Source organism: Ostrea edulis, chromosome 10 (assembly GCF_947568905.1).
Source record: "Ostrea edulis chromosome 10, xbOstEdul1.1, whole genome shotgun sequence".
Classification (NCBI taxonomy): domain Eukaryota; kingdom Metazoa; phylum Mollusca; class Bivalvia; order Ostreida; family Ostreidae; genus Ostrea; species Ostrea edulis.
In genome coordinates, this window is record NC_079173.1 from 19,949,837 (window position 1) to 19,977,427 (window position 27,591).

General features: G+C 37.1%; 3 protein-coding genes across 4 annotated transcripts in view; 1 reads left to right on the top strand and 2 right to left on the bottom strand.

Annotated features, from left to right (window-relative positions):
* The first annotated feature begins 2,402 nt into the window (after positions 1–2,402).
* Positions 2,403–13,942, top strand: LOC125665472 (cobalamin trafficking protein CblD-like). The gene is made up of 8 exons (XM_048898111.2): positions 2,403–2,525; positions 5,549–5,602; positions 5,750–5,876; positions 7,328–7,533; positions 9,721–9,811; positions 11,096–11,232; positions 13,244–13,330; positions 13,511–13,942. The coding sequence occupies exons 2-8, from the start codon at positions 5,591–5,593 to the stop codon at positions 13,799–13,801; spliced, it is 951 nt and encodes a 316-aa protein (XP_048754068.2). The 5' UTR covers positions 2,403–2,525; positions 5,549–5,590; the 3' UTR covers positions 13,802–13,942.
* Positions 13,943–18,812: 4,870 nt separating this feature from the next.
* On the bottom strand, positions 18,813–21,783 carry LOC125666312 (mitochondrial protein C2orf69 homolog). The gene is made up of 2 exons (XM_048899490.2): positions 21,559–21,783; positions 18,813–19,745 (listed from the first exon to the last, which is right to left on the bottom strand). Exons 1-2 carry the CDS (start codon positions 21,724–21,726, stop codon positions 19,041–19,043), a joined length of 873 nt encoding a protein of 290 aa, XP_048755447.2. The 5' UTR covers positions 21,727–21,783; the 3' UTR covers positions 18,813–19,040.
* A 1,620-nt stretch (positions 21,784–23,403) lies between these two features.
* LOC125665470 (DNA-directed RNA polymerase I subunit RPA2-like) overlaps positions 23,404–27,591 on the bottom strand; it is a 40,329-nt gene continuing 36,141 nt past the window's right edge. The window contains exons 28-30 of one of the 2 annotated variants that reach the window (XM_056152178.1): positions 26,660–26,787; positions 25,965–26,129; positions 23,404–24,840 (exon numbers count right to left, since the gene is read on the bottom strand). In XM_056152178.1, the coding sequence (XP_056008153.1) occupies positions 24,607–24,840; positions 25,965–26,129; positions 26,660–26,787 (527 nt within the window). In that variant the 3' untranslated portion in view covers positions 23,404–24,606. Of the gene's footprint in view, positions 24,841–25,964; positions 26,130–26,659; positions 26,788–26,811; positions 26,993–27,591 lie in introns of those variants that run through there. The other variant, XM_056152179.1, reaches the window with a different exon arrangement.

Consider the following 27,591-nt stretch of genomic DNA (forward strand, 5'->3'; position numbering starts at 1 on the left):
AACTTGATGCCAGAGTTATCAGTGGATCAAGCCTATCAGAGGAGTTTAAATTGACGACAGGAGTGAAACAGGGATGTCTGCTCTCTCCTCTTCTCTTTACCTTCTGCATCGACTGGATTATGCGAAAAACAACTAGAAGCAAACGAACAGGGATTACTTGGGGTATGACAGAAGTACTTGAAGACCTTGATTTTGCGGACGATATTGCACTGTTATCTCACCGTCATCGAGACATGCAAGAAAAAACCACCCAGCTTGCAAAAACAGCTGAAACAATTGGCCTTCATATAAACACCTCCAAAACTAAGATCATGAAGGTCAATACCATATCAGAGGAACCTATCTCCTTAAATGGCACAAACATCGAAGATGTCACCAACTTCCCATACCTAGGAAGTAAGATCACCACTGATGGGGATTCAGAGGCAGATGTACAAGCTCGCATTTCTAAAGCCACAGGAGCGTATGCTGATCTGCGGAACATCTGGAGGTCAACAAAGTTTAGCACCAACACCAAAATTAAGATCTTCAAGAGCAACGTGCTTGGGGTCCTACTATATGGTGCTGAATCTTGGAAAGTAACCAAGTCTATTTCCAACAAGCTAGATGTATTTCAGACCCGATGTCTCCACAGAATATTGCGCATCTCCTGGCCTAACACCATCTCAAATGACGAACTGTACAAAAGGACAAACACCACTCCTCTATCCCAGACGATCAGAAAGAGAAAATGGCTGTGGATAGGACATGTATGCAGAATGTACCCAAATTCCATCCCAAGGGTTGCTTTGAAATGGTCACCAACTGGCAAGAGAAAGAGAGGAAGACCAAGAGAGACCTGGAGAAGATCGGTGGAGAAAGAAATGAAAGATAACAACTGGAGTTGGGGACAGGTCCAGAAATGGGCAAAAGACAGACCAACATGGAAGTCTCTGGTGACGGCCTTATGTGCTGACCAGCACGAAGAGGACTAAGTAAGTAAGTATCTTCACCTAAAAGCCATTTGTTCTTATACAACTTATTTTAGATAGCGTTTAGAACAATATGGATTTTACGCTCTACAAAATAAATTTATTATCATTATTCATTCATACTACCTCATCCCACCTTGTGTACCGGGGATACACCGTTCCTGCATTCTTCTTTCTACGTTTGAGTAATATGTGTATGTCAACGTTTGATTTTATTTTAATTTGTTGATTCCTCCAAATTTATATTCATTTTACTTTATTGATCAACCAGTAAAATGGGAAATATCACGTACGAACATATCAATAAGGTGAACAGATTCTGATGGCGAATTCACTAGGTGCCGAGTTAAAGTAGCACCCTCCTGTGACGTCACAAGATTTTGCAAATTCAATGATTTGTTTAGATTTATGCATGACAAGAGCATTTATTTTGTTGAGTCTTTTCCAATAGTTATTGTTAAAAATCTTGTTAAAAGTAAAACATCTCAAAGGTCTAAATCATATATGAATAATCAATTTTAGGTTTCAAAATTTGAATCCAAGGGAAATAACTCTACTTTCATTAAAAAAAAATTATCAAGTCCATTATACGATAGATTCCCTTTGTTTTCCAAAGACAATTTGTATATTTTTTTTAAAGAAACAGTTTCATGAAATTGCTAAGAGTTGACTTGTACGCGGAGCTAGCTAGCAACTATATATGAAAGGTGAAAATAACGAACAGTGATCAATCTCATAAAGTTCTGTTAAATATGCAATACGAAATAGAGAGTTGGGAAAACACGGACTCCTGGATATACCAGAGGTGGGATCATGTGAATTAGAATTAGCCAATATCAGGGGCAGATCCGGGAATTGCGGTTAGGGGGAGGGGGTGCTTTATGGTAGTATTATTATTATCTGGGGCCGCCTTAATTGAGGCTTCTGAATTTTACATGTAGATTTTATAGTTCCTATATAGTCATTTTTTAACTATTTTCTGTCATTTTTAATCAAGTAAAATTAATAAGATGGCGCAAATTTCAAGGGTTTTTTGGGGGAAAACATATAGTTCTCCCAATAAAAGTAATTCAATAAATCAAAAGAATTTGAAGACATTTTAAAATGCTTCTTTTATCATGCGTTTACATTTTTCTGAACTTGACAATCTTGAGCCCCCCGCCCCCTAAATCCGCCACTGTATATATGTCGTCTTTCATGCTCAGATTCAATGATGTCTAACTTAGCTGTCAAAAAAGTGTAACATAGACAGAATTAAGTTTTTGAATAGAATTAGATTCCATAACACACGTGTAGCTCTAGATCAGTAAAATTTACTTTCAATTTCATCACTTAGAAATAAATACGAATACATTCCCAAATAAATACTAATTTTCTTAAAATTTGCTATGCATCTAGAAAAAAAAAATAGGAGAAATGTATTTTTTAAAAAACAAAACAAAACAAAAAACCCAACTCTGGATTACTTTTCGGTCATTAGCAAAGTCCAGAACAGAACCTCGATATCGGAATATTGTCAATATTCTTACGATTCGGAAAGCTTGAAGTTGAAAGGTAAATTAAATTAGAGTATTTGTGCTGTTGTTTATAACACTTTGTTGGTTAGGTTTAGCATCAGAGGGATCTTTGTGACATTGGACGTATTATGTACTTTGCAGCTTTGTGTGGAACAGTATTTAACCCGAGTTTCCTCGCAGCCATTGTTATCTGTTTTTATTAATATACTCATTTCGTCACGTACCCTTTCAAATTGCTGTGAATATGCTACCAGAGAAAAAGGAGTTTTTATTCATAACAGCTCCATATTGCAATGCTTAAACATTTTATATAACTAAACTTTTCTATTGTATCATCATGATAATGCTACATCATATCTAATCCGAGATTCCTCTGACTCTTACCCCCGCTTTTATATTTGACATGTGCGGGGGAGAGTCAGAGCGGACTCCATATTGAAAAGTGGGAATTCAGCGACACCAGCTGGTGTCGCTGCTTTACCTACCTCTTACAACTTTATTTCGCGGATCTATCTTCCAAGACGTGAGAATTCAGTTAACGGAAGAAAAATCTATAAATAGATCATGATTGATACGATGCTATCGCCGTTTAAACGGCCCTAACACCGACAAATGGAGCATCACTTGAATTAGGTCGCCGCCTCGCCATTTGATTTCTTTGCGCATGACGTCAGCACACGTAAACACAAAATTCCATCGTTTAAACGGCGATAGCATCGTATTAATCATGATGTATTTGTAGAATAATCTTCCGATAATTGAATCCTCGCGTCTTGGAAGATGGGTCCGCGAAATAAAGTTGTAAGAGGTAGGTAAAGCAGCGACACCAGCTAGTGTCGCTGAATTCCCACTTTTCAATATGGAGTCCGCTCTGACTCTCCCCCGCACATGTCAAATATAAAAGCGGGGGTAAGAGTCAGAGGAATCTCGGATTACATCATATCTAGATTGATTGATTGAATGCCATCATATTTAGAGCACTGGTAGTCCGTCCATCACAATAATTATGTGACAAATTATTCCTGTGGTGACTAGTGACGTGGCAATTTTTGTGCAGAGAGCAATATTATGAGATAACTGAATATAGTATTCCATTACTGAAAAAACTTTCTTGTCGAAAAAACTATTGCTTGACGTTTTCTCTTGAAATATTAGTTTATAATAAATATCTATACCACTTGAAATCAGCCAAAAAATTTATTACTGATGCAAACTAATAACGAAATGAAAATATATGAATTAAAGAAAATGGTGTGCAACTGATTAGATCAGTAAATGTGGCAGATTTTCTGACATCTGTTAATTAATCTAGATTCTAGACATATCATCAAACAGGTTGGGAACATTTCCCCTATAGCGAGATCTTCTCACTAAAACGCGATCATCCCTCTTTAGCCAGAAAGTGAACAATTTACCATAAACAGGTGTTTTGGTGTCTTTATTGAAAATGATGGCAAACTCTGCGCAATGCTGAATAACTGCGACATACACTCAATATGGTACAAATCGTCTGACTCTCTATAAAATTGACAACACAGTCAAGAAATTTCATATCAAACTTGCTGCATAAGAGGGAAGAAGGATGAAATCCAATACACATCCTGGGTGTTTTTGTTTTGATTTACATATTTGCAGAAGTATCACACATTTTAGCACTTTTTCTTCTTTTCACGTGAAACACGAAGAGATGTACTCTACGGGCATTTTACTCGGTTCTACGAGATATTATTACTCTTGCTAGAGAGGGATAATCACATTTAAGTGATAATATCTCGCTGATGGGGAAGTGTTAAAAATTAAATGCACAGTACTTTTGAACATTTATCTTTAGGCTAATTTTTTGGCTGTTTCACAGATATTTGATCCCAGTTTGTTGGCCTGTCAACAGGTTATTCGAAACTAATCAAATGACTACTGAGATTAGGCAAAAGAAGAGAATCTTTGTTTCTGATTATCTGAAGGCAATTGCCTATGACCTTATAATTTTCTTTCATATGATTTCTGACCTCACAACTGCAATCTGGAAATATATTGCCTTAAGCCCCTTTCACATATTCATGGATGAGACACTGGGTATATGCATCTTGCGTTGTCCGGGACAATCAGGCTTGGTCAAGCCAAACCGGGAAAAAAATTAAACATGTTTGATTTTTTTCCTGGATCATCCTTGAAGAAAAATCCTTTGTATTTATCTGTGTAGGTACCATGTACCTCTGTGTATCATTTACCAACTGAGAAGTCCGTGTAGCCACCGAAGTAACCATGTAAAGTCGGGTCATCCATATGAATCTTTTCTGCTGAAGAACACGGATGTCTATGGTTTGTACACGGATTATTCCCGGTAACTACATGAACAGTCACGATAAACACAGGGGAGAAAGACCGTGATAATCCGTGGACGTCCATGAAACAACTGTGGATGGACCAGTAGAAACCGTGATCTTCCACATGCTCTGTGATCATGCTGGCACTGACCGTGATTTTTTTTCGGGGATGTACGGGTAACTACCGTGCTTATCCGTAGGAAAACCGGCGTTTTCCATGTCTGCATCATGATAAAACTGTGTTGACACCTGCATTACAATGTCACAGAACCCAAAGACGTCGGGTCACATTGGATGACTAGAATTTTGTATCCGGCGTTGACCGGCTCCTGAGCCGTGAATGTGTGAAAGGGGTTTAACTGACATATGAAATTCACATTGTATATGTTCAACATAGAAAATGGCAGCCAGTGGGAGGGTGGTTACGTAAGATTTGTCTTTCATGGAATAATGTACCCCCAAAAAACAACCCAATATTTTTTCAGTATATGACCATCAACACATTTACGGAGTTCTTGAAATCTGCTTCTGTGCTATCAGACGTTTCAAGATTTTTATCAGTGTGAATAATGAAATGCACTGGGACCAAGGAAATTTTAACCAGTCAAATCCTTCAGACCGGTAAATTTCAAGAACGCTGCATTCATTTTTACATTTAAGTGAAAAGTAATGGATGAGAAGTAGTCAGGTTTATAGGAGAATTTGAATGATCAGCCATATGTGTTCTTAATTTCAGGTGGAGAAGATTTACTAACTAGGAAGACTTTAAACAGCCATTATGGCTACCAGGGTTTGTATTAAATATATTTGATAATGTAAAATTCCTTGATTATTACATCAGTATAGATATATGTGAAGTGTACGGCGGTCAGACAGGTTCGATCACCGCTAGCCAGCTGATGTAGTAATGCGTTTTGTGTCTATTCTGTATTAACAGCTGTTTAGCTCACCAGCCAGAGTGACGGCTTACCTCCCAAACATCAGGGCAGCTGTACAACATTTCCGAAACTTTTCTTCCTATGACAAACTACCTAAAATGGCTGAAATTGAAGAAATCGAAGCAGGTACATCTATTAAATTTTAAAAATGGAGTAAAACTAAAGTGAGCTCTCCTGTGAGGTTCTGGGTTAGAATGGGTCCTCAGTACCTCTTGCTTGTCACACACAGAGGTGACTAAATGGGGTGTTCCTTTGGATGAGACTGTAAAAACTGAGGCCCCATGTCACAGCAGGTGTGGCACAATAAAGATCCCTCCCTGCTCAAAGGCCGTAAGTGCCAAGCATAGGCCTAAATTTTGCAGCCCTTCACCAGCAATTATGATGTTTCCATATGAGTGAAAACTTCTCACGAGGGACGTTTAAACATAAAACCAAACCAAAAGTGAGCTTTAGTGATCAAATTTGTCCATCTTTTCTCTGTAGCCAGTGGCTATGTTTATTGTTATTCAGAACAACAGGGACAAATATCAGCCAAACTTGCTATAAAGTTTCCTTGGGTGAAGGGATGAAATAAGGGGCATACCTCTTTCAAGGGGAGATAATTAGGATATAGTGAAAATAGGATGGAGTTTTCAAATATCTTCTTGTAAATATCCAAAGTACCCTAGTAGCAACAAAATTAGACAAAATTATCCTCCTGTAATGATAGAAACCCTCCTCCCCCCAGGGGGTGGGGTTAGAATGAGGTCACAGTAGGGATTTAAAGTTTAACATAAGAAATGTGATGCATATCTTGTTTAGACCACTGAACATTAAGTGGCAAGAAATGAAATATACAGCATTTGTGATTTTCACCCATTATAGTCCAAACATTTGACATCTCAATGCAATGGGCGGATGCTAACTCAGCACAGATTAAAAAGATCTATCACCACACAGTGCGGTGTTCCTTGAAAACATAGGATTGAAATTCCAATTTTAAAGTTGATTTTCAATCCTCTTAGTTGTACATCTATTGTGTTAATGAATTATAATTTTATACGTTTGGTACGACATATTCAAAACAAAAGTATGAAGTCTATAACAGAGTAAAACCTTCACAGATTCTTGTTATTTATTTCTTGGATGTGAAATGCATTTATAAAGTGTTCAGGGGTTGAACATTTTTTTTCACATGCTTAAGTCCAGGACTTGAGGGGCCAATTTTTGCTTAGTCCCACAGGGAAATATCCAAGTCCAGGTTGAATTAAAACATTTGTTATTGTTTTTATATCACATCATCATATGGCTAAATAAAAACCAGTATTTGAATTTTCAGTCTTTTTATTCGAATTGGCGTCTTCGGTGATCTATCTCTACAGGTGGCACGGAAGAAAACAAAAAATATAGTTATGAACTTTAACTTGCTAAAATATTTTATTCTGAAATGCAGTCATTTTTATTTTTGTTTATCAATTATTTTTACAATAATTGGCAAGTCTGTTGGACTTCAAACATTTCTTTTGCCAAGTACGAATACAGAATATGCTAGTCCCAGCCTTCGGAAATTTTAACCCCTGTTGTCTTTTTTAATGTAGAAGCACGCTCGAGGAGTCTCGGAGTATTTGGACCTGGGGACAAACGATTTCCTCTACCTGGGAAGATTGGGGTCAATGTTAATAAAGTGGCAGCTCGACCCAGCCCCCTCACTCAAAGCACTAGTCCGCAGGAGCTGTTTGAAACTCATCTCCCCGACGAGAGACACTCAGCGGTGGTGGAGCAGGTGGTCAATCAAATGGAGGAAGTAAGATGATGGTCACAAGTTAGCCCTGTAGAAGCAGAAGATAGGTCAGAGGTTAAACTCATTAGAAGCATGAGGTCAGAAGTTAGCCCTGTAGAAGCAGAAGATAGGTCAGAGGTTAACACATTAGAAACAAGAGGTCAGAAGTTAGCCCTGTAGCAACAGAAGATAGGTCAGAGGTTAACTCATTAGAAACAAGAGGTCAGAAGTTAGCCCTGTAGAAGCAGAGGATAGGTCAGAGGTTAACTCATTAGAAACAAGAGGTCAGAAGTTAGCCCTGTAGAAGCAGAGGATAAGTCAGAGGTTAACTCATTAGAAACAAGAGGTCAGAAGTTAGCCCTGTAGAAGCAGAAGATAGGTCAGAGGTTAACTCATTAGAAGCATGAGGTCAGAAGTTAGCCCAGAGCTGTGTTCAAGATCGTAGCACCTAAGCCTAGGGGCTAGGTGTGGTGGCTGATTTGTGCCACTTTACACTATATTGTCTCTTTGTTATATCGAGGCGAAAAGACAACAAAACAGTATTTAGCGACTTTTGAACCCGAAATAATGAAAAGATGACAAAAGGATAATTGTAGCTACTTTTCGCCTCAAAATAATGAATATATGACAAAACTGTAAAATGGCACAAATTGGCCACCATACCTAGCTCCTAGGCTAGCCGATACAATCTTGAACACAGCCCAGTAGAAGCAGGAGTTCAGAGGTTAGCTCAGTAGAAGCAGGATGTTGTACATTTCTGAATTGAGTTATGCTGTATGGAATTTAAATCTTTTGCGAGAATCAGTGCATTTATTTAAGGGATATTGGAACTCTCCTGACTGGACTGTGGAGCAGTGAGGTGTGAATATCCCTTCCTTCTTCAAACAATTATATTGAATTCTACATATTTTAATATTTCAAAATCAGTTAGAAGTGTTCTTATTAAATGATAAAATATTCTAGATCAATGTAGTTATACATCTGTAATCAAATATCTTGTTAAACATAACTTTCTGGAATTTACACAGATAATCCATTAAATCATAGAAATCATAAAAATGCAGGATTTTATTCCAAGAGTAGCCGAGAGTTCCTTGAATTTGGGGTGAACCCCCCCCCCCCCCCCCCCCCCCCCCGCCTTACACGACCTCAGTCTGTAGAAGGGTGTACATGTATTGTGGTGCAGTGATATCTGTACAGGGTTTTCTATTATTTCTCTGTTATACGCTGCCCACCATAAATAAGTATACACTTGCCAAAACAAGTTTCTTGCGCAAAACAAAAAATGAGTCACATCATAGATACAGATCTTTCAATGCAAAGTACATAACTCTTACATATAAATAGATGATGTTAGGCTTTTAACTATTTATATCCTTATTTTTGTTAAAGTACTTGATTTTCTGAATTCTCTAAAAAGAGATATTATGCAAACCTTCACTTGAAACCATTTCAAATTAATATAGGATTAAACATTCTTTTTGAAGAATTTATCGATGTGTAAACTCTGGACATTTTACTCACAAACTTACATGCAACATAAAAGTACTTTGCACTTTTATTCAGTTTGTGAGTAAAATGTCCAGAGTTTACACATCGATGAATTCTTCAAGAAGAATGTTTGATTCTTATAATTCCAATTCATTCCCTGTATTATCAATTTCAATAATTTGAAGTTTCCCCGCACTATATTATTTGTTTTCAGGCGCGTATGTATACATAGCATTTTTGGATTTATTGATGTGTAAATTCTCATTTAGCTTTATTTCTTCCAATGAAACCAATGGTATTAAATAACATTGGATTTATTTACTAATACATATCCTTGTGTATTTGATGTGTACTTTTATAAGATCCTTTGATTTTTCACCTTAAATAGATCAATATCACAATTTAACAGACTATGTCAAAAATATTGAATGTTCATTAATTGTTTCTCACATATGTTGAAGTTGTACCCTTAAATGATTATTTTACTGAGATAAATTGAAAGTTATACACGGTGAATTCAGCTGTTTTTCATTATATTGAATATAATTCGTGCCAAAATGTGTAAAAATGTTATGTTCCGTAAGTCTCAATTTTCCACTTTCAAGATGATCCCTAAAAATGTTTTTAAATAACTATTGAAAATGGAAAGGGAGACATCAGTTTTAGTGTGCTAAAACAATTCTTCCTAGTTCTAAATCTGTTTTCTGGTGTGTGTTTTAGTATGAGGAGGAATTTTTGAGTGAAGCAGATACCAATCCAATGGAGATGTTGGAATGTGTAGCTCAACCATGTCCACAGACCTTGAGGCGCGGTGAGTAGATTTCACTGATTTATTATCAGGCATGGTGAGTAGATTTCAGTGATTAGTTATCTGGTGTTGTGAGTAGATTTCACTGATTAATCATCCGGTGCGGTGGGTAGATTTCAGTGATTAATCATCCGGCGCGATGAGTAGATTTCACTAATCGATTATCAGGCACGGTAAGACTGATTGTCAGGTGCGGTGAGTAGATTTCAGTAATTAATTATCCGGCACGGTGAGTAGATTTCAGTGATTATTTATCAGGCACGGTGAGTAGATTTCAGTGATTAATGATCAAACGAGGTGAGTAGATTTCAGTGATTAATTGTCCAGTGCGGTGAGTAGATTTCAGTGATTATTTATCAGGCACGGTGAGTAGATTTCAGTGATTAATGATCAAACGAGGTGAGTAGATTTGTGATCCTATATGGGTTATTGGATAGATTTAAAACTTTGTACAATGTTTCGTTGTCATTTGTAGATGTGCATATTGTTGGGACAGGAGGATCCAATTATTTTTGTAGTTATAGTGGATCTAAGGGGTGGAGGATGTAAAATAGCTTCAGAACACTTTTCCTCCTATTTGGCTTATTGGATAGACTTGAAACTTTGCACAATGCTTCATTGCCATTTGTAGATGTACATATTTGGGGGGGGGGGGGGGGGGGGGTCCAATAATTTCCGTAAAAGTTATAGTGGATCTAAGAAGGATGGAGTATGTTGAAATAGCTTGTGAAGGCTTATCCGATAGACTTGAAATTTTGTACAATACTCCAATGCCATTTGCAAATGTGCATATTATAGGGACAGGAGGATCCAATTGTTTTCCTTAAAGTTAAAGTGGATCTGAGGGGTGGAGGGTGTATATTTGTTTGTGAACACTTCTCCTATGTGGCTCATGGAAGTTCATAATGTCTATATTCCTGCTCATGCTTTCTCCTCCATACCATGCAGTACATTAAGGGGAAGAAGTTTCATTTGGAGCTCTCCCAATTTGGGGAGCTGGGGAGACATTTGTTTTTCATAAAAACAATCTCTACTTAATCTAGTGATATTCATGTTTCAGAAAATGAAATTAAAATGATGATTTGTGGTCTGTGCTAAAATTTGAAATTTTCTATTTGCCCATACCTATTTCATCACTCATTGAAATTCTGCATTGCCTACAAAGGATAAATTCCGAAGCATTTAGGAAATGAAATTACCCCTTACTATCTGCAATTTCTATTAGGAATCTTTGAAACCTTATGGTTTAACTATGTTAAAATATTCTGACTGCTTCTGTTGTGATAGATGTGCAGGAGTTATTCCCTAGTCGAGACCTCTCCAAGCACACCCTCACCGTGATTACAATTAGTCACAGGACGTCACATGACATGAGTGGGTGGAGTCACGAGGTGGAAGAGGAGAGAGAGATGTTGCTGGCTGCAGTAAGTTACATACAGATGATCTTGTTCAGGGCTTGAAGCTAACTTTTTATGTCACCAGTCCAGCCGGACTGATAGGGTATAATTTCAACCTGTCCGCAGAAATATTTACCAGTCCACCAGAGTTTTTCAGAAGTAATCAACCGTTTTTCGTTAATGTTATTAAGATGAAATAATGGAATCTACCTCAATATGCCTCAAATAATATTGTAACATTTATGTGAGATTTATATTTACTAACCGGGTTTGTCTGATATCTACAGAGGAATGCCAAATGCATGTATAAGATTCCACAAGTATATTTTCCAAAATGATGCTTTAGAAAATTAACCAGTCCCGTCGGACTGACTAAAACAAATGTATGTCAGTCCACCACTTTTAACCAGTCACAGACTGACGGGCATATGTTAATTTCGAGCCCTGTTGTTTGGCCTCCATCACTTACAGTCATACTTTTGTTTATTGATGATTAATTGATAAAGTTGGTCCAGGAAATAAATTTGAAATTAGCACAATCTGATATAACTTTTGCTATTATTTTTTTCTCGCTTGCATGTGCTGATCTACGAATAACACTTTAATGATATAATCTTCATAAATTTTTCATCATGGACTGTTTAATTGCTGTAGTATACAGATTCTGATTTAAACTTACAATCTTTTACAATTCTGAGCCTGTTAAATCCTTTAATATCAATACAGTTAAACATGGCTACAGTAAACATACCGTAAAACATGGCTACAGTAAACATACCGTAAAACATGGTTACAGTAAACATACCGTAAAACATGGTTACAGTAAACATACCGTAAAACATGGTTACCGTAAACATACCGTAAAACATGGTTACCGTAAACATACCGTAAAACATGGTTACCGTAAACATACCGTAAAACATGGTTACCGTAAACATACCGTAAAACATGGTTACCGTAAACATACCGTAAAACATGGCTACCGTAAACATACCGTAAAACATGGCTACAGTAAACATACCGTAAAACATGGTTACAGTAAACATACCGTAAAACATGGTTACAGTAAACATACCGTAAAACATGGCTACAGTAAACATACCGTAAAACATGGTTACAGTAAACATACCGTAAAACATGGTTACAGTAAACACACTTATAATGAATTCACTCTTACAGTAAAACACGGTTACAGTGAACACGCTTATAATGAATTCATGCATAAAGTAAAACATGGTTACAGTGAACACTCTTAAAAGGAATTCATGCTTACAGTAAAACACAGATACAATGAACACCTTTACAATGAATTCATGTTTACAGTAAAACACAGTTACAGTGAACATGCTTATAATGAAGTCCCACTTACAGTGAAACATGGTTACAACTTACACCCCTATAATGAATTCACACTTACGGTGAAATATCGTTACAGCTAACACTTTTATGACAAATTCCCACTTACAGTGAACTTATTTTCATTCTCTATAGTTTTAAAACATATTGATATGAATTTATTGGAAATACATGTATCAAATTAATGATTATAAGAAATCAAAATTGTTCGGTCCCAGTACATTGTAGTTTCCTTGATTTAATACATATACAACAAATATATATATAGTTTATTCAATACATATACCATATACCACAGGACCACAATGTAAACTAGTCATTTGTACTAATTGTGCTATCCTGTATAAATAAAATAATTTATTATTATTATTATTATTATACAACCTTTATATATATATATAATCCAAAATATAAGTAAACATTCATACAAGTAATTGTATAATAAAGAAAAAATAAGAACGCCAAAAATAACTCAACCGTGAATGGTTGAAGTGATTTGGAAATCCCAACCTATTCATTAAGTATTTTACCCTCAATGTCTCAAATCCTTGGATATCTCAGAAGGTCTCGGTCCCATCGAGTTTGAGATAATGAGATTTGACTATTGATATAAACAGATTTAAAAGGAAATGTCAGAGTTTGAAAAGAATACATATCAGAAAATTTGCTTTTCCCGTTTTAGTTCATAAAAGGAGCCAGTGACATTTGTGAAGCTTTAAATAACTCGGGTTTCTGGGCGGATTTCATCGACCCCTCGTGCGGGAGACCAGTAAGTGCATTAGTCATTACTACATTTCAATGTATTTACAGGATCTATTCATATCTACCAATCATAACGTGAGGTATAAGTCTAGTAAACCCTAGTACATTTTGAGGTGTCCATAAGTTGAAATTTCATTGATGGTACATATACCTTGAATTAATCTGATTTCATATTGGTGTTTTGCAGTATTTTAGTGCCCACACAAATTCCACATTCTTTGAAACAGATGAGAGGTACAGAAAGTTAGGATTTGAGATCGAAGATCTTGGGTGTTGCAAAGTCATAGCGCACCACCTGTGGGGGACACATGCCTATGTAGGTAGTCTGTTCACCACGGCCTCCACAGATCACCCCCTCATAGCCTGCATGGTGCAGGCCAAATATCAGCCGGAAACGTCGAGGAGGGGAGGAAAATCACAGCCCGCGAAGGAAAACTCGGAACTCTCCTGTCAAACAGCTGAGCCGGACAAACAGTGATTCTCCTTGCTTTGTTTATTATGTTGCTGTGTACTCCCGGGAAGAGAAGTGTTATTAAGGGCTAAGCCATGGTTAATGAATGATTGTCTGCTTTAGCAAATCATTATTTCTGTTATTTTAATAAAGACTATAACATAAAAATTACTATGCTCATTTTTCGCAGGTACATGTAAAGTAGCATTTCTTAATTGATATTGAAAATAACATCCGTCAATTAATGTGGCGCCGGTAGGGGACTATGTATTTGCTTATGCAATACTCTCAGAATGCTTTTTTGATATCTAAAATGTCATGTGAAATCTAACTTTATTATGACCCCCTTCAAAGAAGAGGGGCATATTGCTTTGCACCTGTCGGTCAGTGTAGCGGTCGGTAGACCAGATGTTGTCCACTCAATATCTTGAGAACCATTCACTTCATCGTAATGATATTTCATATATGGGTTGGTTATGAGTAGAAGAGAACCCTATGAATTTTAGGTCAAAAGGTCAAAGGCCAATCTACTCTGGACATAGGAAGACACTGTCTGCTCAATATCTAGAGAACCCTTGACTTGACAGACATCAAACTTGGTACATCCTAAGGAGTAGATGACCCCTATTGATTTTGAGGTCACATGGTCAATGGTCAAACTGGACATAGGAATATACTGTCTGCTCAATATCTTTAGAACCCTTTGCTTGACAGACATCAAACATGGTACATCTTCAGAAGAAGATGACCCCTATTGCTTTTATTGTCAAGGGTCAAACTGGACATGGGAATATACTGTCTGCTCAGTACATGTATCTTGAGAACCTCTTGCTTGACAGACATCAAACTTTCTACATAGGAATATACTGTCCGCTTAATATCTTGCGAACCCTTTGATTGACATACATCAAACTTGGTACATCTTAAGGAATAGATTATCCCTATTGATTTTGAAGTCACCAGCTGGTCAAAGGTCAGTGGTGAAACTGGACATAGTAATATATTATCTCCTATATTTTAAGAATCATTTAGTTGATTGACACCGGTACAGCATAAGGAGTATATGACCCCCATTGATTGTTAGGTCACTTGGTCAATCCACTCCTGACATTGGAAGATACTGTCTGCTCAATATTTTGAAACGGTTTGGCACTATTGTCATTTAAATGATGCATGTGTATAACCCTTTTTAATTTTGCATGGGGGGGGGGGGGGGGCATAGATGTTTTACAAACATTTCTTGTGTGGTATTGATTCCTCTTTCTATGTAATGATCATATTTACATGTACATACCAGTTTTCTGTACTTTCATTAATTTTTGAAACCTATATACAGGGATTGATTGTATCTTGTTTAATGTCCTTCTTGAGAATTTTTTTACTCATGTGAAGACGTCACCATTGCCGGTGAAGGGCTGCAAAACTTAGGCCTATGCTCGGCGCTTACAGTCTTTGAGTAGGGCGGATCTTTATCCTGACACTGGGCTTCGGTTTTTTGCGGTCTCATTCAAAGGACCGCCCCATTTAGTCGCCATTACAACATTAGAAGACCCTATCTGGCATAAGTTTTCAAGTTATAATTGCCAAGTTGCATTTAAGCGTTGTTGAATGTTGGCCATATCTTGCAAACTCGAGTCAACTTTTATAAAATTTATCGTATTAACGTACATGTATACTAGGGCTTTGTGTTTTCACGTGTGTTATTTAGCACTGCATTTTATTTTGTGATAATAAGCTACACAGAATGACATATTGAATAACGCAAGTTTCGAGTTCTGGAGGTTATAAAACTTTGACTGTACTCGTACTCAAACTCCGCCATGTTTGTTTTGAGTACAACTCTGAGCAAGCTCCAAGCATACTTCAACAATCTTGAGCATGTACTCCATTTGAGTATGAGAACGATTTTATAAGAGTTTTATAGCCTTCACTTTTGAGTGTGAGTACGATTTAGAGCATGGAGTTCGAGTTTGAGTATGATTTAGAACACAGAGTTTTGAATATGAGTACGATTTAGAACACAAAGTTTGAGTATGACAACATGCTCCAAAAAGTTTTATGACGTCCAGGCCAGGTTTACATCTGAAAAGCCAAGGAGTTTAAATTATATAACTAGTTCACCATAAGGGAATACGTACAAAATCAGATGTAAAAATTAATACTCCGGTCATCTAAAACTTGTACAAAATCAAATATAAAAATTATTACTTCGGTCATCTTAACCTTGTACAAAATCAGATGTAGAAATTATTACTCCCGTCATCTAAACCTTGTACAAAATCAAAATTCTTTTTAAAGCAGCATTCGTTGCATGTATACGTAACAGTGAATATTCCATATATTTCTTTTCCATTTTAAGTACGCATTTTTCGAAAAACAATGCTGAACATACGAGTCAGTAATTCCGACTAAATAATGGGCGATAATCGACTCGCTCTATATCGGAAGACTTGCAGAATGTATAGTCAGTTTCTTGTAAGATGAGATCATACAGGTGCTATATAATACAGGTGAAACGGATTAAGGGTATTATGTTCGCCTTCGTTTCACTCATCCGAACATAAAATATTTCTATTTTAAGTATCTTAGTAAATAAACAACAGAACAAAGATGTAGCATGTGTTGAGCGCCTATCAACCAGTTCAGGTGTTGACCACCTATCAACCAGATTATTCGCCATATTTACAACCAAAAAAAACCCACGCAACTTTACTAGCGATGCACTGGTTGCAGACCCCAAAAATTGTTTCCGAGTACAATCTACAAAATACGATGCAAGAAATTAAACATAAATAAAAAACAAAAATAATGTGTTCGAAAACTGGTTGAATGCACATCGATGACCACTTCGCGCCTGACCAACGCCTTATATAGTGGACCTAACTTAAACTACATTGAAATATACTTCCGCGTATCAAAAAAGTCCAATTACAATACAACTAATAGAAATTAATCTACACATTAGAAATACCAGGTACAGCATTATCGTCCGATACTCACGGAGGGAGGATCGAGCAGGAACCGGCCGAGGGTGCAGCGTTTAGTAAGAAATGAAGTACGCGTTTTTTGTGGATGTTGTAGGATAACCCCAGAGGTTGAAAAATGTTCTGAAATGTAAAAGTCTCAGATGTTTACATTACAAACATTTGGAGACCGAGGAAGTTATCATGCATCATCCACGAAATCAAGAACTTTATATTCTATATACTGCGGCTCAGAAGTATACGGCCGATCGTTTACCTAGGTGGAGTTCGCGTGTTTAACTATAGTCTAGTGCGGAAGTTTAGTTTACGCATGTCTCGTCAACTATTGCACGCGAACGAAGTTTAGTTTAGTCCAAAAATAAAAATATGGCTGTCTGCAACAAATCAGTTGTGGAATTGTCAATTTTGCAAAGTAGTTTTTGATAATGGCGTTGAAGAATCACAGATGTACCAGCATAAATCTACTAGCTACAGCTTGTTTCTCGATAACCATGTTTTTCGGGATCGGAAATTTTCCCAAAATTATGAATCATTTGATTTAGAATAGTTTTTTAATTGCATTTACTAAGCTCGCTTTCCAAGTGGAGAACGACTGACGTCGTTGCAGTTTACCATGCTTTGGGCAAGGGTAAAATGTAAACCTACCTACCTATCCTCTTCGTGCCCGGTGGCACATAAGGCTGATACCAGATCCCTCCATTTGTTTCTATCCATAGCCATCTTTTCTACTTCCTTCCAGGTTTTTCCCATCTTCTTTATATCAAAGCATGGGCCTAAATGAGTAAAATCGACAAAATTAACTGAAAACATGCACCTCTTTGTGATTTCTGTCATATATTCCTCAAAATTTAATCTGCTAACGTGCTCCAACTACTTTTCACACTTTTCCCGCCATCTTTGAACTAAATCGCTAGTACGGGATAGAATAGTTAGTAATTTTCGACTAGACTCATTCACTTCCGGCAAACTAAATCACGCTCGGGTGAACTATAGTTTTACTTTTGTGACTATAGTTTGCAATCGAACTCCACCCTATACAGCTACACACTGTGACGTCATGGTAGTTTCCGAAACAGACTAGGCCAACATGTTTTTTGCTAACGAAAAAGGCGAGATGGTTGGGTATAATAGATCTATTTTGAAAAAAAATATTTCAAGTATATGTGTATTTAGTTTGATGTTGACGGATTATATCAAATGACTTTAAAGGGGAATGGACCCGATTTGAGCTGAAAATTTTCAAATTTTATTTTTAATGTTTAGAATGCTTAACTAAGGCATTTCTAATGGTCAGCAAAAATTTGAATGTCAGTTGACCAGGTACATGGGAGATACAACACTCACAATTCTTTGTTATGTAAACAAGGCTCGTGTCATGTTTTTGTTTACAGAGGTTAAATATACTAATGACAGCTTCGTTTAAAGCTGATTTTTCATTTTACAATTCTGAAAACAATTAAACACTTTCTAATTCTAGTGTTAATAAAAGGTGATTTCATTTTACACTTGCTATTTTCTATTAAGCAGCTATATGTAAACAAAAACATGGCACGAGCCTTGTTTACATAACAAAGAATTGCGAGTGGTGTATCTCACTTGTATCTCAAAAATTGATATTAAAAAGTTTGGTTGACCATTATAAATACTTTAGCTAAGCATTGTAAACAATAAAATGGAAAAATAAATTTTTCAGCTCCATCGTGTCCATGCACCTTTAATACAGTTCAAGAAAACTACATATACGTGAAAGGGGGTCGACCAACTTGTCTGTGCATTACCATGTAGCGATGTCGGAATGCAGACGATTTATTTTTATTGAATGCCAGTCATTTATAAAGTTTTGTAACTTGTATTGATTTATAAAATTGAATCACCAGTTATCAACGTTCCATTACAAGTGAGATGTGTATCATTCCCCCAAAATCAGCTATTACGTATGAGAGCATATCGCAGAATAATGACCGCGGCATTTCTTTGATCTTTAAAATAACCGTGGTAAAATTTGCATTTTACTTTTTGCAAATCATGAAATATTTCAAAACAAACATAAAAAAAAATATTCATACTAATTTATGTTTTTATACATGCCACATTTCACGTAGAACAATTTAAGCATTGACAAATATGCACTACAAACTTCACCTGTGTAGATATTTCAAACTACACAGTAATGGAAAGCTGCTCACGTGACAACAATTATCAATTCTCAGCAATACAACTGCTTCAAAAACATAAGTTTTACTGGGGACATAGTACATTGAATAATAGTCAGTAGTTTAACATCAAAACAATTTAAGTATCTTGAAGTGATTTTCAATGCTCCCGGGTTCTTCAAAGAAATGCCTGCCCTCGGTGATATTTCCGTTTAACTTTTTTAGTTTCTCCACAAACTTTTTCTCTTCTTTTCCAATCCATTTTCTAAAAGAATCGCGAACTTGATACGGTGTCACATGAGCAAAAATTTGGAGACCTTTTTGTACCATTGCTGATAAAAGTGCGTCATCAGTCAACCAGGCGTCTCTCTCACCCACGTGACCACTATCCAACCAATATACAGAGGTTAACCTCTCTATAAAATCGCTGACGTCAGTGTCATCAATATTTGCACAAGAAAACATTTCGAACATGATTTGGTTCAACACCACACAACCTTTACTAAAACCAACCAATGCGATTGGTGGAGAGGTGCCGGGGGAACTGTCAGCTGACGTCATCTGACGCCGTGCATTGTTGTATAAACGTACTAAATAGGTCAAACCCTCGATTCCGTTTTCGTTTTGAGGCAAGTGGCCAATGTAAGGAATTCCGTCTTCAGAAAAGTGTAAGAAATTCTTGTATACGCTGAATGAGTAAAGAATCATTTTCGATGGTTTGACAATAAAGACAACACTCTCCGGAAATCGCCGCGAGAGAATTCGCGCTGTGTCCTCCAAGTTATATTCTATGTACTCTTTATGCATGCCTGACTCCATGATCTCTGGGTAAGTCTGAAAATCATAAAATGGATTATAATAACAGATTATTCCAACATTTTTTGATATTAAAGTTAATAGTAAATCCTTCTAAGTAGATAGGATGTTTTACAGTTAAAATGTTATAACATTATATGTACGTTTTATGGGTTGTGGTGGGGTCACAGAGACACCGCTGGTGCCAAGAATTTACAATGAACTCACAACTCTGTCCGTAAAATGTAAAATACCCCTCCCCTTCCTCCGCCCGGACTGAGACGTATACAGTGTAATGCAAGCCTGTAACTAAGGTCGCCATCGAGCACCCAAAATACATGTACATTCACAAGTCAAGGGTGTTCGGCTAGTTTACTTGTATACTGTATCTTGGACGCCTCCGTATCACGTGTTATGAAAGACAGTTTATCTACACTAGCTGACTGTAGCCTTCTCCAGGGACCGGTAAATAGGAGGAGGTCTATAGTCTATACTAATATCTTTGGAAACGAGGGGATAATTTATATTCGGTTTCTCCAGGGGGACAGGAGAGGCCGAATATAAATTACCCCCTCGTTTCCAAAGAAATTTGGGTCTATATCATAACAACCCAAATAAAAACACAATAGGGGGTGGCATGGTATAGACCCCTACTATTACAAAATTACAGACAAAACTATCGGTCTTTTGATTCGAGTAGTAAATAGCAGACCCATCAAAGTAAGTTATGTATTGGTGCACTGAGTGCGCCATTTTGGTTTCTGTCCGAGGCTTTGGAAAGAGAATTTTATAAACAGCAGAACTATGAAGGGGCAGACGGGGGGGCGGGGGGGGGGGGGAGGAGGAGGGGGGGGGGCAGTCCTCCCCCTACCTCTCACCATATCCGCCCCCTCCACTATTATGTTCTGTTGTGTACAACTAAACATTACCGGTTCCTGTGCTCAAAGTAGATTCGAGTCAGTCTAGACATAAGCTGGTTGATACGGAGGCGACCTGTGCTCAAAGTAGACTGGAGTCAGTCTAGACATAAGCTGGTTGATACGGGGGCGACCGATACAGTATATAATATACATGTCACATGTTTTGCTGCAGTTTTCGGAGATAAGATGCAATGAATGCAGTCATATCATACCGTTGGTTTTTTAATCGTGGATTGAAGAGAAACCAGAGTAAGGGACCCTTAAAAAAATCTTTCTTTTTTTTTTTTTTTTTTAAAGTTGAACAGGAAGAGGGCTAAAATAGGCTGTGCCTGCTGTCCAATCCTATTCATTTTTTAATAAATTATTGTTTAAATAAAAAGAAAATACATGCATGGTTTTTTAGTTGAATGATTGTACAAGATAACGGTTGTAAATACATTTGCATCGCAAAGCTCAAAAGACCGACATTCTCGGGGGTGCCATTCGGTGTCATTTGAAGCTAAGTACCTTGTGTAATTAGTATACAGAGGTCATAACTTACTTACAGAAACAAGTGCCTGTAATACATGATTCTGATAGGGTAACACTCGGCGGATCCAAATATTTTCTTAAGGGAGAAGGGGTTCCACACCTGGCAATTTCTTTTAAACTGCATAACTACCATGAAGGCAAAACTATATTTGAAAAAAAACCATTCACGGTTTAAAGAACCATGGGGGTGGCCCGGGTGGGGGAGGGGCGGAACCAAACACCCCCTTTGTAACTTGTTGCACATAATCGCGGCGCCGACTTACTCTACTTTGATCAGAATTTTTAAAGCAATGTACAGAATAGAATTCTTATTGGTCATGATATTTTTCATTTAAGAAATTAATAATTTTTGATAAGTTAGCGTAGTGTTCAATATATTTGTTAGAGGAAATTCGAATTACCTGTATATCTCCTCCAAAAAATATGACGTGTTGTTGCTCCTGTCCGCTGAGATTTGCAGACGGGCACACGATGACATCATTACTTTTCCCGTCAGTGCCAGTGACGTCAAGCAGCCTACGTACGTCCAGCTCGTCTGAGCGAGTCGCCTCCGTTTGACTGGCAGTCATAATTTAGTACGCATTTTTGTGCTGTACTGTAGGTACGTATTGAACGTTCTAAAGAACGACAAATACCCCGAAAGACATGTCTTCACAATGTTAAAGTACTTCAGGTTTTATTTAATGGTTTCAAACAAGTTTTTAAAAAAAACTGTCATGACATTAAAGATCATATTACAATCTTATCGATCTGTGGAAATATCGGTGAGAAATGCAATCTGGATAAATATAAATTACAAATATAAAAACAGCCCGAAATCGTTCACTTTTCTATCAATATAATTGAAACCTTTACAAACATGAACTAACACCCTGTAGATGTTTTAAATGATAGATTGATGTTCTTTGGTTATTACCTGGCTTTTTCAAAGTGTTCGCAAATTCCATGGATTGGTAAAAAAAGTGTTGACTCTTGGGTCATTGCAATAATTATGATTTATCATGACAAATTTAAATGACAAATATATTCATATTTACACTCATGTTGCGTATGAAAAAAAACACGCACTTTATAATATTTTTTTTTCAGTGCGTCAAATTTGGGAGCAAATCAATGCACTTTGAAAAAAATTCAAGGTGCATTGTGAGTGTACATCAGCAATTTTTTTTTTTCATGGAGACACTTAATTTAATGCACTTTGAAAATATATATAGATCTATTTACGAAATATTTCTGGAACTTTGATTAGAATTAGTAGAGGGAATAATTAAGTGTTGTATTTCTTTCTCAAAATGAGAGAAATAATTCTACCGTTGTCAGAAAAGGGGAAGGGATTGATGGATTGTTTTGCTGTTTTCCGCCCAATCTTGATTTTTTTTTTTTACCGGTAAATCATTCAAATTGATTGCATGTAGACAATCGAGTCCTTACACCAGCATCTAGAGTGTCTCATCAGAGGTCAAATTCGTAAACCCACTCGACTTATTCTATTGAACAGATATTTTGTGATTCTCTCTACTTGATGCTTGGCCTAGTGTAGTATGCGAGCGGACCTAAAATAAAATCTTAATTAAATTGGGGGTGGGGCTCGTCTACATGCAATCAATTTGAATGACTCACTAGTATCTACATGCAATCAATTTGAATGATTCACTAGTAAAAAAAAAAATTATAAAGATTGGCATGTATCTTTGGTTTTCCCTTCCCCATTCCCGACAACGGTAAATCAATTTCTCTCACTTTGAACCTGGTAAAGCCAAGGGGAAAGAAATATGCTCTAGACAATGATCTTGTACAGATAGGTTTATCTAGTGACCTTTGATCTAGGTAATTGGATCAAGGTCACTGCACACCTTCTACCCATGGACAGTATATGAATATATGGGTAAAGCTTTGGCAAGACTTGGTCAAGGGAAAGGAATATTGTTCAAGTTAGACAAATGAAATAGGACGGTTGGTCGGAGGGATGGACTGTAGCTGAGTCTAATCATTGTAGGACTCGCAGAGCCAGGCCCTTATAGGCCTAATTACCCAAATCCACAAAACATCTAATAGCAGATCAGGAAGTGAAGTCATCATCAAATATTAAGGTTCAAATAATAATCTATCATTTTTTAAAGTTTCAAGAAAATCGACCGAGCCAGTGTGTTAATATGGTCGATATCATTGCACTTTGAAAAATAGTTTTCAAAGTGCGTAATTTTCGAAGTGCGATTTAACTCCCCTCCATGAAAACAACAGTAAAGTGAATGGATATAATTTATTTGTATAAATCAAATCAACGAATCTTTCCTATATTTTCTTGGTACATTTCAACCAATACAAACACATGTATACCTTTCATTAAGTTAAGTGCATTCAACCAATACAAATACCCCTATACTTTTATTTCAATTTTGTCAGATACAGGTATAAATCTTACTGGTAAGTGAATAAATTTTGAGTGCAAAAAGGTTAAGTTTAGCACACTATAGCTGTAGCAGTTTTTATGGAGGTTAGATTGTGTACTCTGTATTTTTTCATCAGTTTTCACAAATGATTTTGCAAACAGAAGAGCATCATTACTACAATCCACTCTGGTTTATCCATCAAACTCTATCCAAGTTCCAAGAAAAATGGTGGGAGATTGTCTGTCAAACTTTTTAAGGTTTTTTTGGGGGGAGGGGGGTTTCCAAGTTTTTATCAAAGTTTTCTTTGACCACTTAAATTATCAAATCAAAAATTCAAAGAAAAACATTGACCAAGCAAACTCTCGACAGTCAAAAGTCTCTTCTCTTTCTCTCTCTCTCTTCTTTCTCTCTTCTTTGTCTCTCTTTCCCTCATCTATCAAAAAGATGTGTGTAGTCATGTGTCAAAAATAAAGGAATTACAAATTAAATTCAAAACCATCTGCTTTACATGTGTTAATGATAAGACTGGGCTTTCCACTTGAAGGTTTACTGATTCTAGAAATCTTTGTAGCATTCAGGTTTTACACTGTTGAGATACCAGGAAGATGGGCAGGTCCCCCTAGAAAGGACAAAGCCTAAATCCATTTATCCCAAGCTCCTAGAATGGGCGAGGTTCATGCCCTAAATCCATTTATCCGGAACTCATATCATGTATCATAACCTCCTGCCTGTTGATTAATCCAGTCCAACACACACACTGTTAATGACTGTGCCTGCTGATTAATACAGTTAATGACTGATCCAGTCCAACACAAACTGTTAATGACTGTGCCTGCTGATTAATCCAGTTAACGATTAATCCAGTCCAACACAAACTGTTAATGACTGTGCCTGCTGATTAATCCAGTTAACGATTAATCCAGTCCAACACACACTGTTAATGACTGTGCCTGCTGATTAATCCATAATTTTAATGATTAATCCAGTTAACAATTAATCCAGTCCAACACACACTGTTAATGACTGTGCCTGATGATTAATCCAGTCCAACACACACTGCTATTGACTGCTGATTGGAGCTACATCTAACTTGACCCGGATGTTCATGGCTGCTAGTTCTGCCACCAGGTATCGGAATACAAATGGAATGGTGACAATCTCAACAGAGTCAGATTGCTTACAAGCTCGACATATCCACTGTCGACTTTTTTCTGATGATTCAGCCACAGATCCCATGGTGGGTCTTTCCAGATATGGAGAGAGAATACTACCACACTCCATACAAACGTGGGCCTGTAAAAATAAAGTTAGGTTTGATGAAGAGCTTCTAAACAGACAGATACTACCATACTCCATACAAACGTGGGCCTGTAAAAATAAAGTTAGGTTTGATGAAGAGCTTCTAAACAGATATTTAGTGTCAAATTTCAGCACACCTATCTAAGTTTCTTATTGTGTGTGATGACAAGCTCTGAGTAAACAAAACATTGTTTCTAAGACAATACATATTGGAATTGTGCCAACCAAGAGAAGTACAGTGAAACCTGTGTAATCCAACATACACTGGGAGACATTAAGTACAGTGAAACCTGTCTAATCCGACATACACTGGGACACATTAAGTACAGTGAAACCTGTTTAATCCAACATTCACTGGGAGACATTAAGTACAGTGAAACCTGTCTAATCTGACATACACTGGGAGACATTAAGTACAGTGAAACCAGTTTAATCCGACATGCACTGGGATACATTAAGTACAGTGAAACCTGTCTAATCCGACATACACTGGGAGACATTAAGTACAGTGAAACCTGCTAATCCGACATACACTGGGAGACATTAAGTACAGTGAAACCTGTCTAATCCGACATACACTGGGAGACATTACGTACAGTGAAACCTGTCTAATCCGACATACACTGGGAGACATTAAGTACAGTGAAACCTGTCTAATCTGACATTCACTGGGAGGCATTAAGTACAGTGAAACCTGTCTAATACAACATTCACAAGGAGACATGTCAGATTAGGCAGTTTTCACGGTAATTACATGACAAGGTGTCAGATTAGGTAGTTTTCATTGCATTTCCATTGTAAGGTGTCAGATTAGGCAGTTTTTACTATATTTACATTGTAAGGTGTTGGTTCAGGCAGTTTTCACTGTATTTACATTGTAAGGTGGCGGATTAGGCAGTTTTCACTGTATTTACATTGTAAGTTGTCGGATTATGCAGTTTTCATTGCATTTCCATTGTAAGGTGGCAGATTAGGCAGTTTTCACTGTATTTACATTGTAAGTTTGATGCCTTACTGAGATCAGAGCACTGCATGCACCAAAGGAGACTTACCTTAGAGATGTCAGAACCTTACCTTTGAGACGTCAGAGTCTTACCTTAGAGACGTCAGAACCTTACCTTAGAGATGTCAGAGCAATCCAGTAATCTGTCTTTGAGGAGGTAGGAAGTTCCATGTGAGATGAGAGCATCCCTCTCCATTTCTCCAAATCGAACTCCGCCCCCTCTCTTGCGACCTTTGACCGGCTGATGAGTGATTGGGTCAACAGGACCAGTTGTTCTGACCTTCAAATTATCAAAAAAAGAATTGGTACCTTTCTGGTTTCTTTATCTGGAAATCATCCCTACAGAATGATACCCTCCCTCACCGCGGTGTATCTAATGCACAGCATTATGAACATTAATAGATATTTCAGAAGAATTTCAATCACTATAATGTGCATTATATATACATAATTTAGCATATTTAAGATTCGACACAATCAGAGCTCATGCACTATTTGGCACAATTTTGAATCAGCTCTTCTTTTTTGTATGATTATAATGGATAAATAAACATTTTAATATTTCAGCATAGCCATAAAGTGCTACATACATGTACAAGTATGAATCACGCCAAAATAAATACACACAGAATCTGGTGACAAAGATCTCTGAAAAATAGTCCCACTTTTTTGGTGGTTGTTGTTAATAGATTTTGTGTTTTATAGCAAACAGAAAATGTAGTGGGAAAAACTGACCTTTTCACCTTACATAGATGAATTTCATTGGCAGAAATTGCCTGTAGATCATAAGTTTAAAAGAACATGCTGTACCTGGAATTTGTCGGACACCATGTGTCTGAGCCTCTGATAGTACACAACACCAATAAAAATGTCTGCCTCCAGTTCCTTCCCATTCACACCACTGTATAGTCTCTCCGTACCGTAATAATTATAGCCAGCTGAAAAAGTCAAATCTCCATACCGTAATAATTATAGCCAGCTGAAAAAATCAAATCTCCATACCGTAATAATTAAAGCCAGCTAAAAAAATCAAATCTCTGTACCGTAATAATTATAGCCAGCTGAAAAAATCAAATCTCTGTACCGTAATAATTATAGCCAGCTGAAAAAGTCAAATCTCCGTACCGTAATAATTATAGCCAGCTGAAAAAATCAAATCTCCGTATTGTACTAATTATAGCCAGCTTAAAAAAATCAAATCTCCGTACGGTAATAATTATAGCCAGCTGAAAAAGTCAAAGGGTGGTGGGGTGGTAAATCTGGTGTATAAAATAGTCACAGAGTGGTGGAGTGGTAAATCTGGTGTATAAGATAGTCACAGGGTGGTGGAGTGGTAAATCTGGTGTATAAGATAGTCACAGGGTGGTGGGGTGGTAAATCTGGTGTACAAAATAGTCACAGGTGGTGGGGTGGTAAATGTATAAAATAGTCACAGAGTGGTGGAGTGGTAAATCTGGTGTATAAGATAGTCACAGGGTGGTGGAGTGGTAAATCTGGTGTATAAGATAGTCACAGGGTGGTGGGGTGGTAAATCTGGTGTACAAAATAGTCACAGGTGGTGGGGTGGTAAATCAGGTGTATAAAATAGTCACAGGTGGTGGGGTGGTAAATCTGGTGTATAAAATAGTCACAAGTGGTGGGGTGATAAATCTGGTGTATAAAATAGTCACAGGTGGTGGGGTGTTAAATCTGGTGTATAAAATAGTCACAGGTGGTGGGGTGTTAAATCTGGTGTATAAAAT